Here is a 21397-nt window from a genome sequence, read left to right on the forward strand (position 1 = left end):
GTTAAAACCGGATGCACAGGAAGGAATAAAACCTGTTGTACAGGACCTTTTGGATGCTGGAATAATTAGACCATGTTTTGATTCACCATGTAACACTCCAATTTTTCCAGTACAAAAGGCTGATGGAAAAAATTGGCGGATGATCCAAGATCTCCGAGCTGTAAATGCAGCAGTCCAAACTCGAGCCCCAAACGTTCCAGATCCACACACGTTGCTTAATTCCCTAGACCCAGAAAGCAAATTTTTCACCGTGATCGATTTAAGTAATGCTTTTTTCTCAATACCAGTACATCCTGACTCACAATACTGGTTTGCTTTCACTTTTGAAGGAAAAAAGTATACTTATACGCGTTTGCCACAGGGTTTTGCTGATAGTCCAACTATTTTCACACAAGCAGTTATGACTTGTCTGGAAAGTTTTACTCCGCAAAATGGTAGTCAAATCCTGGTATATGTAGATGATCTTCTCATAGCATCTAAAAGTAAAGCAGCATGTAAAGCAGATTCTCTGCAACTTTTACATCACCTTGCATCTACTGGAAATAAAGTTAGCAAATCAAAATTACAGTGGGTTCAACAACAAGTTCGCTATTTGGGACATCAGATTTCTGAAAATGGGAAGGAAATACATGATGAGCGTAAATCTGCAATAGCGAATGCTCCAAAACCTGTAACAAAAAAACAGATGATGGCTTTTCTAGGCCTCTGTAATTATTGCAGAGCCTGGATCCCACAGTTTGCAGAAAAAACACAACTGCTACTTAATCTCATTTATGAGACTCCTATGGCCATGTCTGAGGTGATAACATGGACACCTGAAGCTGAAAAACAGTTCACAGATTTGAAAACAGAGCTTATCTCATCCACAGTTCTTGCGCTACCTGATTACAGGAAGCCATTCGTTCAAACTGTTGATTGTAAAAATGGGTTTATGTGTTCAGTCCTGTTACAGTCTCATGGAGGAAAATTAAAACCTATCGCATATTATTCCAAACGGCTAGACTCAGTCGCATCTGCACTTCCTTTATGTCTACAAGCTGTATGCTCAGCTGCTCTAGCTGTAGAAAGTTCAGCAGAAGTGGTCTTATATCACTCACTAAATTTATTAGTTCCTCATGCTGTAGATGTGCTGTTGTTGCAGGCAAAAATGTCTTTTCTGTCACCTGCTCGACAGCTCTCCTACACAGCACTTTTGCTTTCTCAGCCTCATTTAACAATTCAGAGATGTACTGTTCTTAATCCTGCTACTCTTGTTCCAACTGCTACAGACGGTGTTCCACATGACTGTGTGTTTGAAACTGAAAAATTACAATTACCTCGTCCAGATTTGTCTGATGTGCCATTAAAAACTGGCAATGTATGGTTTGTGGATGGATCTTGTTCCAAAAATTACAAAGGGGAGACTCAAACAGGTTACGCAGTGGTGACCTCTGCTGGTGAAGTAGTTGAAGCCAAACAGATCAAAGCTCATCATTCAGCCCAGGCTGCTGAACTAATTGCTTTGACCAGGGCTTGCGAGTTGGCTAAAGGTCAAGATGTCACTATTTATACTGATAGTCAATATGCATTTTCTACAGTTTTCTTTTTTGCTAAACAATGGGAACGCAGGGGTATGACTACTAGTACTGGCAAATCTGTTACACATGCTAAGCTTCTGTTATCGCTGCTTCAGGCCATACTTTTACCATCTAAGTTGGCCCTTCTCAAATGTGTTGCTCACACTAAAGGGACTGATTTTGTGTCTACTGGTAATCGTTATGCAGATAACACGGCTAAGCTAGCTGCTACAGGCGCTTTTGGTGTGTCAGAAATATATCATGCGACATCACAGGAACTTCTTATTGATCTAGAAATTCTCCTGTCACACCAACAAGCTGCTCACCGTGCTGAACAACGCTCATGGTTCAGTAAGGGTGCTGTTAAGAACACAACAGGCCTTTATATGCTTAACAATAAACCTATTCTTCCTAAAAGTCTTTTTAATGCTGCAGCAATTCTGACTCATAGTTGTTGCCATGTGTCCACAGGTGGGATGGTTCACATAATTCAGCAGCATTTTTCAGTGTTTGGGTTTAATGTATATGCTAAAACTTTCTGTAGAGCATGTACAATCTGTGTAAGACATAATCCACAAGGAAATGTTCGACCAAAGAGGGGTCAATTTCCTAAGCCACAATACCCATTTGAGACTATGCATATGGATTTCATTGAACTTTCTCAAAGTGGTCCCTATAAATTTTGCTTAGTGATGATTGATGCTTTTTCTAAATGGGTTGAAATTGTCCCATCAAAACATGCGGATGCACTAACTGTAGCTAAAGCAATATGCAGAACTATCATTCCAACTCATGGCATCCCACAGAAAATCTACAGTGACAATGGTCCACATTTTGTGAATCAAGTCATTCGGTTAATGGCAGACAGATTGCAGATAACATTAAAAAATCACTGTTCATACCATCCCCAAAGCGCTGGGTTAATTGAAAGAGCAAATTCTACTGTTAAATCCAGACTCAAAAAATGTATGGAAGAAACCAAAAGGCCATGGCCAGAGTGTCTGGATTTAGTGAAAATGTACATGAGAATTGTGCCCACTGAGAATGGTTTAACTCCTTTTGAAATAGTACACGGCAGAGCTTTTAAGCTTCCTTTATTTAAAGACACCACACCACCACCAGATGACAGTGAAAAAACTTTAGCTGATTACATGAAGGAAATGTTACAGTCTAAAGAAGTGTCAAATGCAAATTCACTGCCAGAAGAACCTTTGTCTTCACAGGACCTCCAGGTGGTGAAACCAGGCGATTGGGTTTTCATCAAGGCCATTAAGAGACAGAACTGGGCCTGCCCACGGTGGGAGGGACCGTTTCAAGTGCTTTTGACCACTCCCACTGCAGTAAAGATCGCTGAGAGACCATCCTGGATTCACCTCAGCCACTGTAAGTTGCAGAGAGTGTTGGAGACCTAGGTGGGGGCAGTGGGGAAGATCTGACTACAAAGGGGTGTGGCTATATAGGGTCACACGTCTCAACGTCAGCAGAAGAACTCATCACATCCCTGTTCCATAGAGTCCTAGGTAAACTCTAACATCTCTGTAACTGAGCAAAGATGGGGTCCTCATGGAGATGGGGCCTCTTTTGTGCTGTGGCTGCTGTGTGCGTGTCCTGTTTTTTCAGTCCAACCTCACTAATCCATCTGGGGAGAAGATTTGTCCATACCACTGCTATGAAGATCTGGCTAGGACACCTTCCAGACCATCACCATGACAACATATGGCAGACTTATGTGGAGATGTTGGCCAAAGAACGGAATATGACCAACTGCTACGTCTGCTCGGTGATGCCAAAGTCTACCAGAAAACCTACTCTGTATGTCAGTCCCATGAACAGGTCCCAAGCTGTCTGTTTTGCCTCTTGTGCTTTACGTTTCATGCCAGCGACTCCAGTCAACACTTCAGATGGTGACATCCTGATGAAAAGAGTGTGCACTGGCGTGACGCCCATCTTCACCTACAGTAATGTTACTGGATACCCATCACGGATGAAAGCTGTCACGATGTCAGGGACAAAACATCCGGTCTGTATCCATTCTCCACCAGGAAACTGGACTGTTCGGGTAGGCCATGTACCTGGATGCCAGCAAAATATCACTGATTTATTTCCTAGCTCCGTTTGTCCAAGTGCTGATGGGACTCTTATTCCATGTCCCATGTGGACACCTCGAGGAAATTATCCTACTGAGGGTGGTTGGTTTCTGTGTGGAGGAAGTAATATCTATGCGTCGCTACCCATGAACTGGTCAGGTACTTGTGCTCCTGTGTTTGTCTCTGATCATACCATCATTGTATCTACTGCAGCAGTACACTCTCATCACCTGCGACGGCGGAGAAATTCAGAAATTGTTTTCCAGCCACATGATCCTATCTGGGGTTCAAATGTTCCCAAAGAACACAAACATTGGAGTACTGCTGGGAAATGGGGACTGTCAATTTTTCCATGGGTTGGAGTAGCAAAATCTATGCTGATGATTGAAACTTTGGATTACAGAATGAAGACCCTGGTAAATATTACCATGGACATTGAGAGAGGACAAAATCAACAACTTAGTGAAATGCGACTGATGGTTCTCCAAAACAGGATGGTGTTAGACATACTTACAGCTAGTCAGGGTGGTGTGTGTGTAATGATAGGAACATCTTGTTGTACTTATATTTCTGATGCTAATGAAACTCATATTGCTGAAGCCATGTCTGCCTTAAAGAATCTGCAACAAGCCATGTTACAGGATGCTGTTCCCTCACAAGGAGATTTCCTTTCTTGGTTCATATCTGGACCATGGTGGCACCTGCTGTTGAAATTAATGATGCCTCTTCTTATTATTCTTTTCTTGTTTTGTATTTTTACTGCCTGCATAATCCCATGTCTAAAATCTCTGATAGCCAAAACTGTTGGACATGTTCTATATCAATATCAACTTGTTGCCTCTATCACTGAGGGGCACCCTGATGTCTAACGTTATGATGGATGCATTGAAAATGTGCCAGCAAGTGATGTATTCCTGATGTCTGTGTTAGACTTTTCATGCTTAATATGAAAAACAGGTGGGAAATGTTAGGAAAGTTATCCTCCTGTTCATTTACTCATGAGTTTATTTTACAAGTTATGTTTTCATATTATTCTTTTCATATTATTCTTTTATATTATTACTCTCATATTATTCTTCTTTTTATATTGACTTAACTTCTCTTTCTTTTGTAGTATGTTATTAACTTTGTTTAGGATGTTTGCTTAGAAGCTAAAAACGTTAAACATTCATGTGTTATTAGTTCCATATGTAACTGATTAGTTGTGGTCAGCCACATGCCCTTATAAGGGCATGTCCATGAGAGGTTCCAGAATGTAAAGACGGTTGGTCAATTCTCTGTGTGACTGTGTGAAGAGAAGCCCAACCTCCTTTTTCTATACAATAAAGAGAAATGCAAAGAAAGAACTGGCAGAATTGAGTCCGGACAGTGTTTGACAGCGATTCGTCGCGTCTGTTCTCAATTCTCCTATTCTGCAGAAAAGAAATCAAAAGAAACCTAATCTCTGTCTCTGGCTGGTTCTTTGCAGGTTGTGACAAAATAAACCTATCAGAAACCTTTTTAACCTTCTGAATAACTTCTTTGCCTCGTTCACATGCTGCCTCATGTTGCTCCTCCACTCATCAGGCAGAACTGAGTGGTGGGTTATGTTGGTGCATTTTGATGCATTACATCTTGTCTTCTATATATAAACTAAAGTAATGTTAGTACAGGCTGGTTTACATGCCTTCATTTGTTACTTCTAACATGCTACTAGCTACATTTCCATTACAAATTTGCACAAATCTTTGTCTACATTCAACTAAAGTTGAAAAAACACAATTTCACAACTCAGAAGTTTCCATTAAATAAGAAATTTAATGAAAATCACGGTGAATAAGCTTGTTTACGCAATAAGGCATTAAAAATAATGACAGCAATAGATGTAAATAGTTAAATGAAATATACATATACACATATATATATTTATTCAGCCATGGCGCTCTATCATTATCAGACATCAGAGGAGAGGTCTGCGTCTTATTCAGGCGTTGGAGCGACAAACTCTACATACTTTGGAGTAACTACTTGTGCAGCGTTTTAGAGAATTTTAGACACTGATTCAACAAGTTTGAATGAACTGTGTGATGCTGTGAAAGCTCTGGTGGATCTAGCTGCACAATGTCTAAAAAAAACTAAAACAAAATCAAACCATCATCGTCCTCCTACCACCACTTCCTGTCGTTTTCTTTGTCGTTTCGACCAGTAGGAACAACCGGCTGTTGATCACGTGACTCATATGAAGCGAAAAAGTGTTTCAATGTGTCTGAAAAACCTCCTCGCAAAAACTTTTTTTAAATGAACTTTTTTTTTTATGCCCGTGTTTCCATTTATGATTTCAATTTGCACCATTTTATGTTCAATTTTATGGGTCTCAACTTGAGAACCCGAAGAAACACACTCACACAAAACCAAGCTTTCACATTTCATTCTCAATTTAAATCAGATCTCACTTTTAGACAACCTACTGCCTCTCCTCATCCTCTGCAGAACAGCAGGTAGAAGAAGAGACAGAATTTATAAATGTGGCTCTCTGATCAAATTAGGCCCACGTGCGCCAGAGGAACCAAGCTCTCCAGCTCCACCTCTAACCCAAATGCACACACACACTGACAGCTTCTAATTGTATTAACCCCCTCACTCCTCTCCACACACATACATGCATCCACTTTCTTTGAGGTGGTGCCTTGGCACAGCACGCCACAGATTGTTGCAACACAAGGCACCAACTTCAAATAGCAGAGGAGGACCCTTACTGGAGAGGAAGTGTTGCGATCCAGGGCCAAAGTCTCTGTGTGCATCCTGGAGCTGCTTCAGCCGCTCCTCAATGGAACCCTGAGGACACACACAAAGACACGCACGAAGTGAAATCAAAGACACTCCTGCTGCTTCCTATCACAAGCCTCCACAATTGGAAAACAAACACGCACACAGGTTACTTGCTTCTTCTCTATTAGCCAACTGCTGAATGTAAAATTAGCTGGGCTTTTATTTGTTTGGGATTTTTCTCCAGCTCCTGAAAGCAGCAGGTAGAAAATGAAGACAGAGATTATAAAATGATTTGTTATGTGAAAAGTACGGCAGGCTGCAGAGTCGTGTGGTGGAGAGCTGCAGAGAGAAAGCGTTAAATGTTGCGTCAATAACCATGGAGACTCAGTTGACAGAATTAAGCTTGACATGGTTTTAAAAAAAAAACTTTAATATTTGGTAGGTTTCCCACCAAATGAGATTTAGCCTGTCTAATCCCAGTTTATGTGAAAAGTATTGGATTTGGCACATGAATCCATGTCAGCCTCCTCAAACAATGGGAGGTAAATCCACTCACTGGGAAGTGAGTAGGCAGACAAAGATAGAAGGAGAAAAAGATAAAGATTAAATAGACAATGCTCTTAAAAACTAAGAACCTGATTTCAGTGAACATCTATCAGATCAGGAAATTCAAAAATAAAATCTAGAGCTTGATTTAAATTGTTTTAGACTAATAGAGAGGACCGTTGTTGGGCCTGGGAGATGTTACTGCCAACTTTGCTGTGTTCTACGATCTATTTGCGCTACAGGCAATTTAGCCGGGCATAAGGAAGACAAATGACTAAATTATCTGTGAACGGCAAATATTAGCAAAACAAATTTGGACAAGGACTTCCACTAGCGCCAGACAAACCATAATAAACAGTGATCAATCTGGTGCAGCAATTAAGCTTTTAATATTTCAATTAGAATAGAACTGACACCAAATAGAAAGGTGACTTCATCCTGCTGCCACTGGAAATACAGTGTACAATACTATCACATGTCTTCCACTTCAAGTTCACACATTCAGACTTTTTTGAGTCATTTTAAAGCTTTTCTTTGGACTTTTGTTGATTTTGCATTAAAATAAGAGTCAGGCCTAACTGAGAACATAAAGTAGAGGAAAAGAAAATCTTTTTGAGATAAATATCAGCTGAAGCTTGTGTTTTAAAGAACAATTTGTGGTTAATGTGTCTCTGGGATCATATTTGCTTCTGTTTTAATTCTGTTATCTTTGGTATTTTTAAGATTCAACTGCACTGTAAATCATTTGGAGGTGGTTTAACTAAAAAAAATGCAATTTAAGTCAACAAGAAAATTCTTTTTGTTTTAACTCAGAAATTAAAAATCATAAAGTCGATTTAAGTTGTCTAAACATTGTTCTTTAAGTTCATTAATCTTAAATTGTGAGTTTTAACTTAATGTTGGAATTTAAACCTAATAATTACTTCACGATATACAAGAAAAAATGTCCCTCACCTAGTTCAAGAGCCACATTTCTCTGTTGCTTTCACTTTCATATTTTGGTCCGTCTGATGTTGTACGTTTTAAATATTAAATGATTGATAGTTTGATCCGTTACTCAGTACTTGAGTAGACTTTTTACCAAATACTTTTTTACTTGAGTGGCTACTTTTTACTTTTACTTGAGTAAAAATATGTTTAAGTACCGCTACTTTTGAGTATTTTTTGAGTACTCTACCCACAACTGGAAATAGGTCAGAATGTTAGCAAATGATGCACAGAAAAATTTATCTAGATAGGATTACTGTTTTACTTAACCTGGAATAAAAATGCTAATTATTAGGCTGGATCAACTTTTAACATAAATATGAATCAGCCAATGAAATGGCAGCATCTAGCCATGCTGAAGATGATTGGCTGAAGTTCAAACTGAAGAAAGAAGATGATTTAGGTCACTTTGTTTGTGCCGAATGATCTCGTCTGACTATTTCAGGAACTTTTAATCCACAGAGATTTTCACCCTGAGCCATCTTTTATGCTTAGGGTTAGAAAAACAGAAAAAACAGAAGGCAATTAGCTGGATGAAATTGCCTTGCTAAGGTTAAAGGTGAGCCGTCATACTGCATTGTATCAGAGATTCGGTTTGCTGCTGCTGCTAGTGGTGTAATGGGGCTGGGATTCTTTTATTGGACCTGTTGGAACCAGCAGAGCATCAATAAATGTCACAGCATACCTGAGTATCTTTACTGATCGTCTCGATCCCTTTATGACTGCAGCGCACCAATTTCCTGACGGCTGCTTCCAGCAGGATTCATGTTACACAGTATAACCAAATATGTTGGGAAAGTTCTTGTTTTTTATTTCTGGGTAATCCTAATTACTTTAGCAAGCCATTTATTTATTTCTATGTTTATTTCCAAGGTGTTTTTATAAGTAAGTGTAAACAGAAGGTCAAGAAATACACAAACAGCTATGACATTTTTTTTTTTGGGAACACCTTAAATTACAATTTTACGGGGACATGGGAAAAGGTTTCTCTTGGTTTTCATCGCAATAAGCAAAAACACCCAGGTCTATTCTGTACACAGTCACCAATGTCAATGTAAAATTCTAAATATATACGTATTTAAAGAGCCTGATTTTAAACGTGTTTATATGTTCTGAACTCCTTGGTGCAGAAAATTGATTAATTGATTGAAAATCAATTTATTCACTGCATTTTGTGAAAACGGACCTTTATTAACCAGATTACCAACACAAAAAGACAATCAAAACTATCAGATGACTTTACTACCCAGTGAAAATAACTCAGAAATAGTCCAAATAGTTTGGATATAGTTTTTCTTTATTTCTTTCTAATGGAAGGTTTCTGTTTATATCTTAGAAAGGATGGAAAAAGATGGAAAGTTTTGAAAAAAAACAAAACAAAACATATCTGCTGGAAAATATAGATCCAGGACAGCATTTTTTACCATAATAATAAAAGCAAAAGCTATAAATAAAGGGTTTTATCTTGAGGCACACAGATCACTTAACTGAGAAGAAAAGAAAAAAGGGGCTAACCTGTTTTAAAGATCTTTTTTCTTGAAAGGGAAAAGGAGAATGAATGGATTAGACTTTCAATTTGTTCTATTTTTGTAGCTCTACAAATGTCAGTCTCAAAGGAGTTTTCAAGGAAATGCTGGAAGGTGATGAAGACATCTTCAAAGCAGTTTCTACAGACCCTGAGTGTCTGCAAAATGTAAATGGTTCAGCTGTGAAGATGTTTGAATCTGAACCAAAAGGGACAGAGAAACTTAGAGGTAAATCTGTCCACATGTGGACCAAGACTTTCTTACAGAACATTAGAACATCGATTTATTTGTAAGGGTTGCAAATCAAACATGGGAAAATTTTGAGCTACAAAAACTCTTTGAAAGCAGAAGAAAGTTAGGATGCAAAGTGGGAGGTAGGATATTAATTTCTACAAACTTTCCAAGTGGTTTTAAATGATTAATATCTGAAACGAGAGGCAGAGAGAGTAAAAAAAGTCCTGGCTGACATGTCAGGCTGTGAAGAATGATGTCATGAAGGTTATTTAATGTGAGCAGGATGTTTTAACAGCAGGTGAAAGCTGAGAGGGTTTTGTTGTGTTTGTAGGAGCAGAGAGTCTGACGGTGGATGCAGCTGATGCTTGAAAAACGCTGCAGCTTTCCCTGCTAGTGCATTCATCCAATCAGCTCAGCAGGGAGGGGAAGTGAAGCTCACTTCAATGTTTCAAAGGCTTTAAGGGTAAGTGCCTCAGATTCAATGAAGTATTGCCCTCATTTTGTAAGTGCATGTTCAAGCAAACATTTCTACTGCAAATATCAGTTTTTACTGCTCCTCTTAGGAATTCTGGAGTGTCACTTTCAGATTATTTAAGCTTTATGACATGTATCACCCTGCTGCAGCTTTGTCGTTTTAAAAAAATGTTTGCATTTTATGATCTGTTGTCATAAATAGATCTACGTTCTCACTACAAAACTGTGTGATTTTGAAAACTAAAACTTTTTCGATTTTGACCAAGCAAAACAAACCAAAATCTCGCCTTGGAAATCCAATCAAATCTCTAATGGAAGATTTTTATATGGAAATTCCTAAAGTTCAATTCATCTTTTTCAAAGCAGGACTTAAAAGAGAGTCCATGCTTGCTTTTAACAGCCTGTTAATATTACTATCGCGTAGCTCGACTGACGATCCCCAAAGCAGAAGCACTCAGCGACATAACGTATTAAAGATATGTGCAAAGTGCAAAAAATTAGTCAAAGTTATGACATGCTGTGCAGTTCAAGAGGGTAAACCTGATGCTAAAAGCAGACAGTAATATTACATTAAAATAAAGATTTTTTTGTCTCTTCTTCATTTGATGCTGATGATATTCAGCTGAAAAAAATCTTAGCAAGTAGAAAACATGTAATTAGCAAAAGTGGTAGAAAGTGAAACATTTTACAACAGAATTAATGATTGAATTTGAAATGAAGAGTAATAACATTTACACAGTTTGTGTTTCAAAGTCTATCCCTGCCTCTGTGTTTATAATACTGATGATGTTTCTCATTTGGTTGAAAAGTTGAACTTTGTTCTAGAAAAAACACATTTTAAAAAAACAACTTGTAAAGGCAGTTCTTCTGCTGATATGCTAAATGGTTAGTTAGGAAGTTATGAGAATGAAAAATCTACTCCAAGAGATTCATGGAGCAATTATCGGAGGCATTAACAGGTGCTAAATATCTGCAAACTTAAATTTGGATGCACTTATATTTCTGAAACCACAGGCAACAGTAAAAATAGAATATGCCAAGCAAACAGAGTCTCTCTAGACTCATTGTTTTTCCACAGCTAGAACTACCGAAGGTAGTCCATGTGGACAACACTCCTATTCCGGCTAGAGATGGCCAAATGGCCTAAGTACCCTTAAGTACCCTTAAGTACCCTTAAGTACCCTGGTAATGGCCTCAACGCATCTCACAGTTGCACAATTGTTCCTTAGACTTCGACTGACTTTGTTGTCATTTTCAATGCACAGGGTGTATACAGAACGAAATTTCGTTGCATACGGCTCAGGACAATGTTTGAGGTTCCAATGTTGTGAGTAAAATAAAATACAGTATAAAATATGAATATAAATCTAAATATAAAATATAAAGTGCAGGACTGACAGTAAAATAGAAGTCACATAGTGATGGAACCTTGGTCACCCCCCACAAGATTATGACTGAAATAAATGCCATTAGTTCTTGTGAACTAAATAGGTGAAGCAGTCACCTATTTATCCTCCACAGCACAAAAGGCTGCATGCAAATTTGCATGTGCAAAGTCTCCCAGATCTCTTTTGCTTACACTTTTTGCATGATTTTTTTGAGGTGGATCAACACAATTAATTTGGTTAGTTTATTTCTAAACTGTCATTTTATACCCTCTTAGCTTTATTTCAACACTTCATGTATGCTTCAAAACTAGACTGAAGAGCATTACCTACAGGAGATCTGATCTCCTGTTGGTATCATAGATACCCACCCCCAACATGGACTATTCAGACTCCTACCTTCTGGCCTGACGGTCAACGACCACATTTACAATTGAAGAATAGAAGCATAGAAAAATGGATGAATGGAGGCTAATTTGAGCCATCAGTCGTCAGTTTGGACAGGGTCTTTTGGCCCTGTTTCAGCCATTCTGGGGAGAAATCGAAAACCTAGCCATCCCAGTGCTAGGAAAAAATTAAGAGACCACTTAAAATGATCAGTTTCTCTGATTTTACTCTTTATAGGTAATGTTTGAGTAAAATGAATATTGTTCTTTTGTTCTATGAACTACTGACAACATGTCTCCAAAGTTCCAAGCAAAAATTTTGTATTTATTAGCAGAAAATGAAAAATGGTCAAAATAAGAAAGATGCAGCGCTTTCAGACCTCAAATAATGCAAAGAAACCAAGTTCATATTCATTTAGAAACAACAATACTAATGTTTTAACTCAGAAATCAGTATTTGGTGGAATAACCAGGAGGTTTTCAGTGGGGTTCAATGCAGTGGGCTCTTAATGTTTTCCAGAGCTGTAGATCAGCTGTTATGGAGAAAGTCTGCTGTTGTGTTTATTTGTGCATTACGGCCAGAGCAGATAGAGTTGGATTCTCAGATCAGAGCTTTTTAAGTCCTGCAAGCTTTGAAAAATACCATCTGCTGAAATCAGATGGTAACTTTGACAGAGAATGTATCCAGCACTCTGCAACAGAAGCCAGAGAAACTTTTCTTATTTATTAATAAGTGTTATTTATCTTTTAATAAATCTAAGGAAGAATCCTTCTCTTGTCTTTTATGTAATCTGTATTTTTTAATTAGAAAAATCATCATCTCAGTGAGGGAAATGTTTTTCTGTTCTATTTCGATCAGTTCTTCACCAGCTGAACTGAGGTCACTCATCACATGATACAAAAAAATGGTGCAAATTTCTTTAAAGAGCATTAAAAAAGATGAACATGCAAAATATTTTCAAAAATTGACTGCATTGTGAATTCCTCCCACAGAGTTAAAATGTAGAGAAAGAGTTGAAAGCCTGAGATTCTGAAAGACATTCTTCAGACAGAGGCAAGAGGAACCGGACCACAACGAATGATGCAACGTATTGACACGAAAGGTTTTCACTTTGTTCTGATGTGCATGGGCACCTTTATAGCCCCAGATATTACACCTGCACATCCTGCAGGAAAACGTGCTGCTGGCAGCATCAAACCTGCCAATAAATTCTACCTGAAGCACTTTCCATCTGCTGTTGAGATGCTCCAGGGCCCGGGCGTTCTCCATCGACAAATGGACATCAGAGATTGCCAGCTGGTGGGCCAACTCATTGACCTGCTTCATGCCCTCTTTCACCTGCGAGAGTTCCTCCTTGAACAACTGCAGGAGCCAGAAAGAGAACAAAAAGAGGCACAAAATGGTAACAATAATCATAAATGTAAATATCAGAAAAAATACCTCAACTTAGCTAATACTTGACTAATCAAAGAAAAGATTTGGTAACACTTTATGAGAAGGGGTGTGAATAAGACTGGCATGACACTGTCATAAACACGAAGAAGTCTTTGGTAAATAATGACACTTTTAAAGCAAATTCGATTACAGGTGACACTTTTAATACAAAGTTACATTAAAAGTTGTAAATGATGACACTCATTTACAAACACTCATTTGATGACACTTTTAATGCAAAGTCGATTAAAATGCAAAGTTGCATTAAAAGTTGCATTATAGTGTAATTATTTACTGAATGAACCTTCATGACAGCCATGAGTGTTCATGAAGACTTCATGTTTATGACAGTGTCACGTCAGTCTTATGCACACCAAATCAAATAAAATGTTGCCAAATCTTTTTTAAATTTCTCCATTCCACAAACTTTTGTACAGCAACAGTGAGCTAACATCTGGAAATCAAAGCAAATGAATACTAATCACTCCAGATATATGCCTAAAAATGAACAGACAATGAAAGAAAACCATCTGATGTCAAAAAGAAACAGGACAAATCATATAAAAGTAATGAAGGTCAACAGAACCGACGGCTCATAAATTTGTCTGGAAACATTTTAAAACAACAAAATTGATTTAAACTAAGAAAAAAAACTCAGGTTCACCACCAGAATTTCAATTATTGCTAAAGTCTTTGCTCTGTACTGGTGGTAAAATATAAGTTTTATAAGGGTTGCAGAAGACAGAAGACAAAGTGGCTACAAAAACAAACACATGTAATTTGTGAAGGTTCAGAAAAGGAGAATAGAGTGACATTCATTACTGCTTCAAACTATCCCTGACTTTTATCCGAGAGCCAAGGTTTGCCGGTAATCTTTTAAAGCATTCATGATCAATATTTCTTCAGGCTTTGTGAAGGTCTTTTTAAAAAGCTCTTCTTCAATATTTTGAGGACTTTGGCTGCTATTCATAACAGACGAATAGCTCCTAAAAGGCATTTCTTTAACAAATAGGAAACATTTCAGCTAAGATGTGACAAAAGAGTCTGAGCACCATCCTTCAGTTGATCACAGAGTGTAAGGTTGCAGTTAACGGCTATTTTAGAGCCGCCTTGTTGTTGAAAAACTATTGTTCATGTTGCTTTCTCATCACACAGATATAGAATAAACAAACACAAGATTAATGCTACTAAATAGCAGCAGCAAGATTAAATGTTTGAAAGAATGTGGAAACAATCTCAAAAATCAGGGTAGCTTTTCCTGTACAAAAAATAAACAGGTTTAATGTAACCACAGTAACTTGAGACATTTTTTAGTGCCTGGTCTCTGAGAGTCTGGATAAAATTGAGTTTATCTCTAATAAAAAATTTAACCTTTAACTTGGTCTAAATCACATGTCAAACTCAAGGCCCGTGGGCCAAAGCCGGCCCGCCATAGCTTTTTATGCGGCCCTCCAGATTCTAGACTAAACCCCTAATGTGCTTAAATATTATGTGTTCAGTCAAATCAATGCAGTTTTATCTGTTTATTGCCAAATTATATCAATCAGTCCCTCCAGTTTCTTGAGAATTGTCGTGGAAATTCAGGTAAAAATCAACAAATCCCTGCACTTTTTTGTACTAATTGGGAGTTTATAGCTGATCTTTCTCAAAAATTGTGAAAAACTTTCTTACTTGTACTAACCAGCTGCCTCAGCTTTAACTGATGTCAGATTATAGTCCATGATCTGTATAGCAAGTCATAAAAAGTCACATTTACCATCATGAATTAGTACCACAAAGACTCAAGAAAATCACAAAAAGAATAAAGAAATCCTGGAGGAACTGAAGAGATGTTCAATAATATTATTTATTTTAAGAATTTATTGATATTTTAACAGTTTGTGAACAGGTTTTATCAGTACATTCTGGCACAACTGGCCCTTTAAGAGCCTTCATGATATTGATTTGGCCCAAAACGAAAATGAGTTTGACTCCGCTGATCTAAATTATTAATTTTCTTCTAACTAAAGGTGAGGTATCTGTGACTCTTTAAATTACACGTATCTACTTAATATTGTCATTATTTCAACAACTACTTGGTATCTTGAGATCAGATTAAGCTAAACATTTGACAAAATGTGATTTTTGCCGGGTCAAAGTTGATGCTCTGGACTAAACTGTTTAGCCCTGTTTCAGTCCGTTTCATTCAAACTCTAGTCCATTTCTTTATTAAGCTCGGTTTGTTTGGGGAGATGTGAATGCTCAATCGAATTCTGATGCAGACTGAAAATAGCAAATTCTGCGCTGCCTAAAACCTTCAGTCTCAGGCCTGTTGAAGTGAACTCTGGTGCAGTTCAAATGCATATGTGAACGCCAAGCAAGGGGGTTCTGGGTAAATTGAACAAAAACAAACACGAGAGTCTGGTACTAGTGGGTGAAATGACTCTTGGTCTTTCACCAAAGACGGAAGTGAAATCCTACAACCACAAAAATCTGATGCTACTCCATTTTTGTTTACATTATTAAGACTCACACTAACACACTGTTGAAGAAGGAAGTTGCATTCATGTCTTCTTCTGAGGTTTTTGTGTTGTTTCCTTCTGTCATTCTCAGTGCAGCGCCACCACAGGTGAGGAGGAGAACAGGTTTTTCAACTGGTTTGGTTTGTTTGACACAGTGTAGAGTGAAAGTTAACTACAGCAGCAGAAAATGTTACAATTTTGGTCCCCAATCAAACCCAATCTATGGGACGATCGGAGGTGAAAACACCATAAGTGTCTCAGTCTGAGTCTTAAAAAATTTTGTTTCTTTTGCTCTGTATTCATTTGCATATGGCTAATATTCTTTGTTTTTATGTGAACTAAAAGCCCAACCAGGGACAAGAACTGAAAATTATCTCAAGCTATAAATCTTAAACACTTGTTCCAATGCACAGATAAACTAACAAACTACGTATTTTTATTTTTGGCTTTTATGTGATTGATAAACTAAGTAGCACACATTTGTGAAACAGAACAAGAATGAATAAAACTTTTTTTATGATTTTAGAAATGGACATTTGTGCAGAGTGAAAGCAAACCGGTTGAATAGCAACCAAAAATATGAATAATCTAGTATTAGGTTTTATATAAATGAGTCTATGATATATAATTATATTGCAATATAAGCCATGATCATGTTGCTAAACATTTTTGATCAATTTATGACTTATTCTGACCTCTATCTCCAAATATTACTTGCAACTTGGCATCCTATAGACCCGTTTCTCAGCCCACATTCAATGAAAGAGCTTCATTGTGAAACAGACACTGAGTGTCTTACTGGAGCACTTTCTAAATAACATCTAAGTGCCTTTATTCTACAATGATAGCAAATATTGAGAAATAAAATGAGGCTGGAGGCATCATCTGGATTAAAAGAAATTGATGAAAAGCCACAGAGTGCAACACTTCATTCCTTTATTCATTTACAAATTTATCTTCACTTGCTGCTGTGTCATCAATTTGCGGCATTACTTCTGTGATCAATGTGAACATTTTAGAGTAGTGCTATTATTACATCTATGCTAACCCAATAACGGCTGACAAAAGAGTATACACGGTTTTAAAAATTGTTTTCATGACTGTCTGACTGTAAGTCCAAAGTACAATTTAATATTCAACATGATTGCATGGCTTGAGCCTAAAAGAAGTCAGCCAAGAAAACTAAGCAAAAGTGAAAAGAGGAAAACTTTAACTTCACATAATTTATATTTTAGAAGACGATTCACAGGCTGGAAAAGGTTGCTGGGGCTGAAACGGCTCCAAGTAAGTGATAGAGCTTTGCAAAAAATAGTTTTACTATTTGAATCAAATTTACTACATCTCAAACACAAACTTCAGTATCTTTTATTCGTAATTTGAACCAACACACAGCAATGCATAATTGTGTTGGATTGTATAGCGATGAGCAGCGTAATGATCAAGAAACAAAGCAGACGAGTCAGGAATGAAGCTGTGGAGATGATAAGAGAAGAGTTAGAACATCAAACAATATCTCAAGCTTTGATTATCTCACTGATCCTCCAATTCAAATGGTTGTATAAAGTGACAAACCAGGTAAGGAGAGCATTAATCACAAATACAGACAAAAGGCCACTATTGGACATTTATTGGTCAAATCTGGCTTTTATAACAGAGTGAAAAGAATTTTAAAAAATTCTAGATTATAGTTTGTTTAAAATTAAAGCTACAGCAAATGTAGGAAAGGGCATTCCAGTCAAAGGAGACAAATCTTTTTCATGGAAAACTTAGAGTGGACATGAAATAAAAAATTAATTATAGGGATGATTTGATGTAAATTTTATTGAGAATATGTGGAAAGGCTTGAATAAGGATATTTAGAGATGCTAAGTGTCCAGTCTGACTGTGTTTCAGTGTTTTAACAGAGGAATATGCAAAAATGTCTCCAGATATAAATAACCGGCAGGAATCTACACAGAAAATGCATCCAGAAGTTTTACAAAGTGCTGATTCAAGAGAAGCATTGAATGCAACACAGTTTTCAGATTTTTATTTGTAAAATATTTTAATAACCTTGTAGATTTTTTTGTTCTTTCACATCACAACTATGCACTACTTTGTATTGTCACCAATACGATCTCAATGAAACCCATTAAAATGTATTTTTGTTAAGTTGGGGCAAAATGTGATTAGTTTACATCTTACAGAGATAAGATGTACATTTCAACGCCCTATGTGGATATTATCAGACAAACAGGCAAAAACTGAAGGAAATAATGTAAGAAAAAGTCTCAGTTTTGTCGTTTTCATCATAAGAAAAGACGCAACAACAAACCTACAGCTATTTCTGTATCTGTCATAAAGCAGCGTTTAAAGAGTCAAAACAAGTCCTGTAAAGACGCCACAGGTTTATTTTAGCATCTTTCGGTAGGTGAATGTATATGTGCATGTGTCACTGTGAGCATGAGATGAGGAAACCTGACAAGCCTTCCCTGAAGACTGGGCCCAAACATGTGCTGGTTGTGACAAGAGTCCAAACAGTGACATGATTTTTGTGAAGGGTCCTCAGTTATAATGAACAGTGCCACACAATTACAGGCGGCAGCGGCACTCGGCACTCAATAATGACTAAACCAACGACCTGTCATTTGTTTAACAACCTCTCCTCGGAGAAGGATCGTAACCCGCGCCGCCTCGCAGCGTCAATTTGAAGCGGCACGTCCTTGTCATCGTCTCTCACATCGTAGCTGCTCTGACAGGCATATTTATGCAGGCAAACAAACATTTTGATGCAGAACTGCATGATACAGATCTGAAATATTCATGCAGGAAACATAGTTTCAGTGCTCTTGGTGAAAAAAACTTCCCGTCTTTAAAATTTGCCATGTATAAAAGCTTACTTGTCATTATTTGGAGGCAATAGTCTACAGGTAAAACAGATTTGTAACAGTTTAAGTGTGAGCGTTGTGTGTTTAGCACAACCTTGGTGGCGTCAATGTGGTCCTGCAGTGAGTCGATGAAGAGGTCGCCAACAGGCTCCCAGGCGTCCCTCACGCCCTCTGCCTGCTCCAGGGCCCCTGCCAGCTCCTCCATGGCTGCCTGGATCTGCAAAAGGCGCTCCAGTGTCCTCTCCATGTGCCTGCAGGATTTGTTGAAATTACAGTTAAAATCTGAGCTAAGAAAAGTTTTGGGCTAATGCAAACATGCAGTAAATCACAGAGATTTGTCTCAGTTTTTGTTTTTGTATTTTTTGGGGTCGGGGTAGGATGTGTTGCTTTTTACAGAATCTATTAGAATCAGTTTTACTGGCTAAATCTGAGCAAAACTTAAGGAGCTTGTCGTTCATATGCTCACAACGTACAGTCACCAGGAATAATTGTTACCAACACAATTTTCTTACAAAAGCAAATGTTAAATACACAAAGTATCTGTGTTTTACAACCAAGTTTTAACAAAAGGTAAAACCAAGTGTATCCAGAGACTTCTACTGAAAAGCAAACTTTGCTGAACCTCAGTCAGCTTTTATACTTTCTTAAACTTGGCAAAATATAGTGAGCGTTTTGAAACAAAGTGACCCAAAGCCTGTTCCTATTACTGAAAATAATTTTATTCAATCGAGTCCAAAAGAAAGAAACTGAAAATTAGATTTCTTCTTTTAATACAACATATGTGCAAAATTAAGTAACAAGTTTAAGCCATAAAAAACTTTAAAAAAATGTAATTTTGAGAATAATCTCAGAAATTTTGTAGAAAAAAATCAAATGTTTAGATTAATACCAGAAATTTCTACAGCAAAACCTTGTAAATATCTGAATTTCCAACGCTGAAAATTTCTTTTGAAATTTTTTCTAGAAAGGTGGAAATTTACTCCTTTTTTCTACCTACAATGGCCAAATCGCTTTCACGTTTTGGAGCTACAATAGATACCGAACTACATTATTTGCCTGATTTCAGGTAGGTTTTTTTTTTTTTTTGCCCTACAACTATTTTTGAGTCAACAATTTTGGCCCAGCTGGCAAAAATTTTGGACATCCCTGCTCTAATGTAAGGAACAAACAGTTTTAAACACTCTGTAAAGCAGTTCTTATAACAGCAGAAGATACTGTAGTTGAATCTGCAATGAAGAGGTTGAACATGTAGGATCTTTATAGACTGTAAAAATTTAAATTTCAGGAGTATTTACAGATATAAAGTGGATGACGATCGGCTTTTAGAGCAGTTCTATAGGAAGACAGAAAACAGGAATAATGAAATGACAGGATGGTTCTATTTAAATTATTTCTTAATTCTGCAGTAATTGGGTCAAGATATGGTAAGTGAAATAAAACTCAGCTTTGAAAAATGACAATTAACATAGAAGCAGTTACTCTTTTACATAGAGCCAGGTTGGTTTGGAAAGTTTTTTCCCATTTTTTATTCTGACAGTAAAATTAGTTTAATGATCTGAAACATTGGGAGATTTTTATTCCTTTAACTGAGATGCTGAGAGATGGTGGAGGTAAAAACGCGATGAGTTGGAGAAATGATTAACGAGTAAGAGGAAAATTATGCTCTTCTGAACATTCTTTTAATTTCTTGGGGATTTAATAGTTCATCATTTTGAGTGCAATATAGCAGAAAGGCAGAATAAAGTTTAATTACTTTAATCTCAGAAGGATCTATTTGCAGAGAGAGAGCGAAGCGTCTGACCTGTGGCGGTCCACGCAGCGAGCGGTCAGTTTTTCCCACAGGTCACTCGCCACGTTCGCCTGCTTCCACACAGATCGGCTCACGTTCAAAATCCGTCGCCGTGGAGACACCTCTGCAGAAGACAGAGGAAAGGTAAATAAAGCAATAAAGGCATCAACATATGAAAGCAATAAGAGTGTGGAGGACATAGCTTTACAATGATTGGTAAGAAAAGTGTGATAGCAAAGAAAAGAGTTGGAAAAGTTTAAGGAAAACAGGGCAGATGGGTAACGAGGCAAAAAAAAGAAAAAATAAATAGACGTGGGAGTGGAGAAATAGTGAAACACACTGCATTATTGATCTGAGCAGATGGTGCTGTAGAGCTGGTAAACTGGAGGTAATTGGTCCCGACCCGGACCCTTTCCTAAACTTGGTATGACGCCAGAGGACAGATCACTGCTAATAACAATTAATGGAGGATTTCACCTGCGAGGGCCCTAATCAAATGAACTCTAAGGGGGAAAATGAGTGTGACATTTCAGCTGGCGCAGCAGTTGGCATATAGCATGAAGGGAGCAGACCTTTTCCATCGGTCAGGGTCTCCTCTGGCTCCTGGAAGGGGTGCTGAGCCAGAAAGGCCTGGGCTGACTCCAAAACCGAGTAGATGAAGGGCCCGCGAGACTTGACATCCTCCATAAACGCCTGCAGGGGGAAGGAAGAATAAAATATAAAAACAGTCTTTAAGCTGAAGGATAGAAGTGGAAAATGATGAGTCGTGAAGGCAGAGCGCAACTTTTATCTTTAAATAAAATAACCTCAACAAATAAAGACTAAAATGAGTTAAATTTTAAACTAACAACCGGGCGATGATGAAAAATTACCATA

General features: G+C 37.7%; 1 protein-coding gene across 5 annotated transcripts in view; it reads right to left on the reverse strand.

Moving 5' to 3' along the window:
- drp2 (dystrophin related protein 2) overlaps positions 1–21397 on the reverse strand; it is a 291935-nt gene that overhangs the window by 56416 nt on the left and 214122 nt on the right. For all 5 annotated transcript variants that reach the window (XM_032554734.1, XM_032554735.1, XM_032554732.1 and 2 more), the window contains 5 exons: positions 21094–21214; positions 20534–20645; positions 18827–18983; positions 13146–13292; positions 6379–6457 (listed from right to left, as the gene is read on the reverse strand). In XM_032554734.1, the coding sequence (XP_032410625.1) occupies positions 6379–6457; positions 13146–13292; positions 18827–18983; positions 20534–20645; positions 21094–21214 (616 nt within the window). The remainder of the gene's footprint in view (positions 1–6378; positions 6458–13145; positions 13293–18826; positions 18984–20533; positions 20646–21093; positions 21215–21397) is intronic.

This window comes from Xiphophorus hellerii, chromosome 23, assembly GCF_003331165.1.
Source record: "Xiphophorus hellerii strain 12219 chromosome 23, Xiphophorus_hellerii-4.1, whole genome shotgun sequence".
NCBI classification, from domain to species: domain Eukaryota; kingdom Metazoa; phylum Chordata; class Actinopteri; order Cyprinodontiformes; family Poeciliidae; genus Xiphophorus; species Xiphophorus hellerii.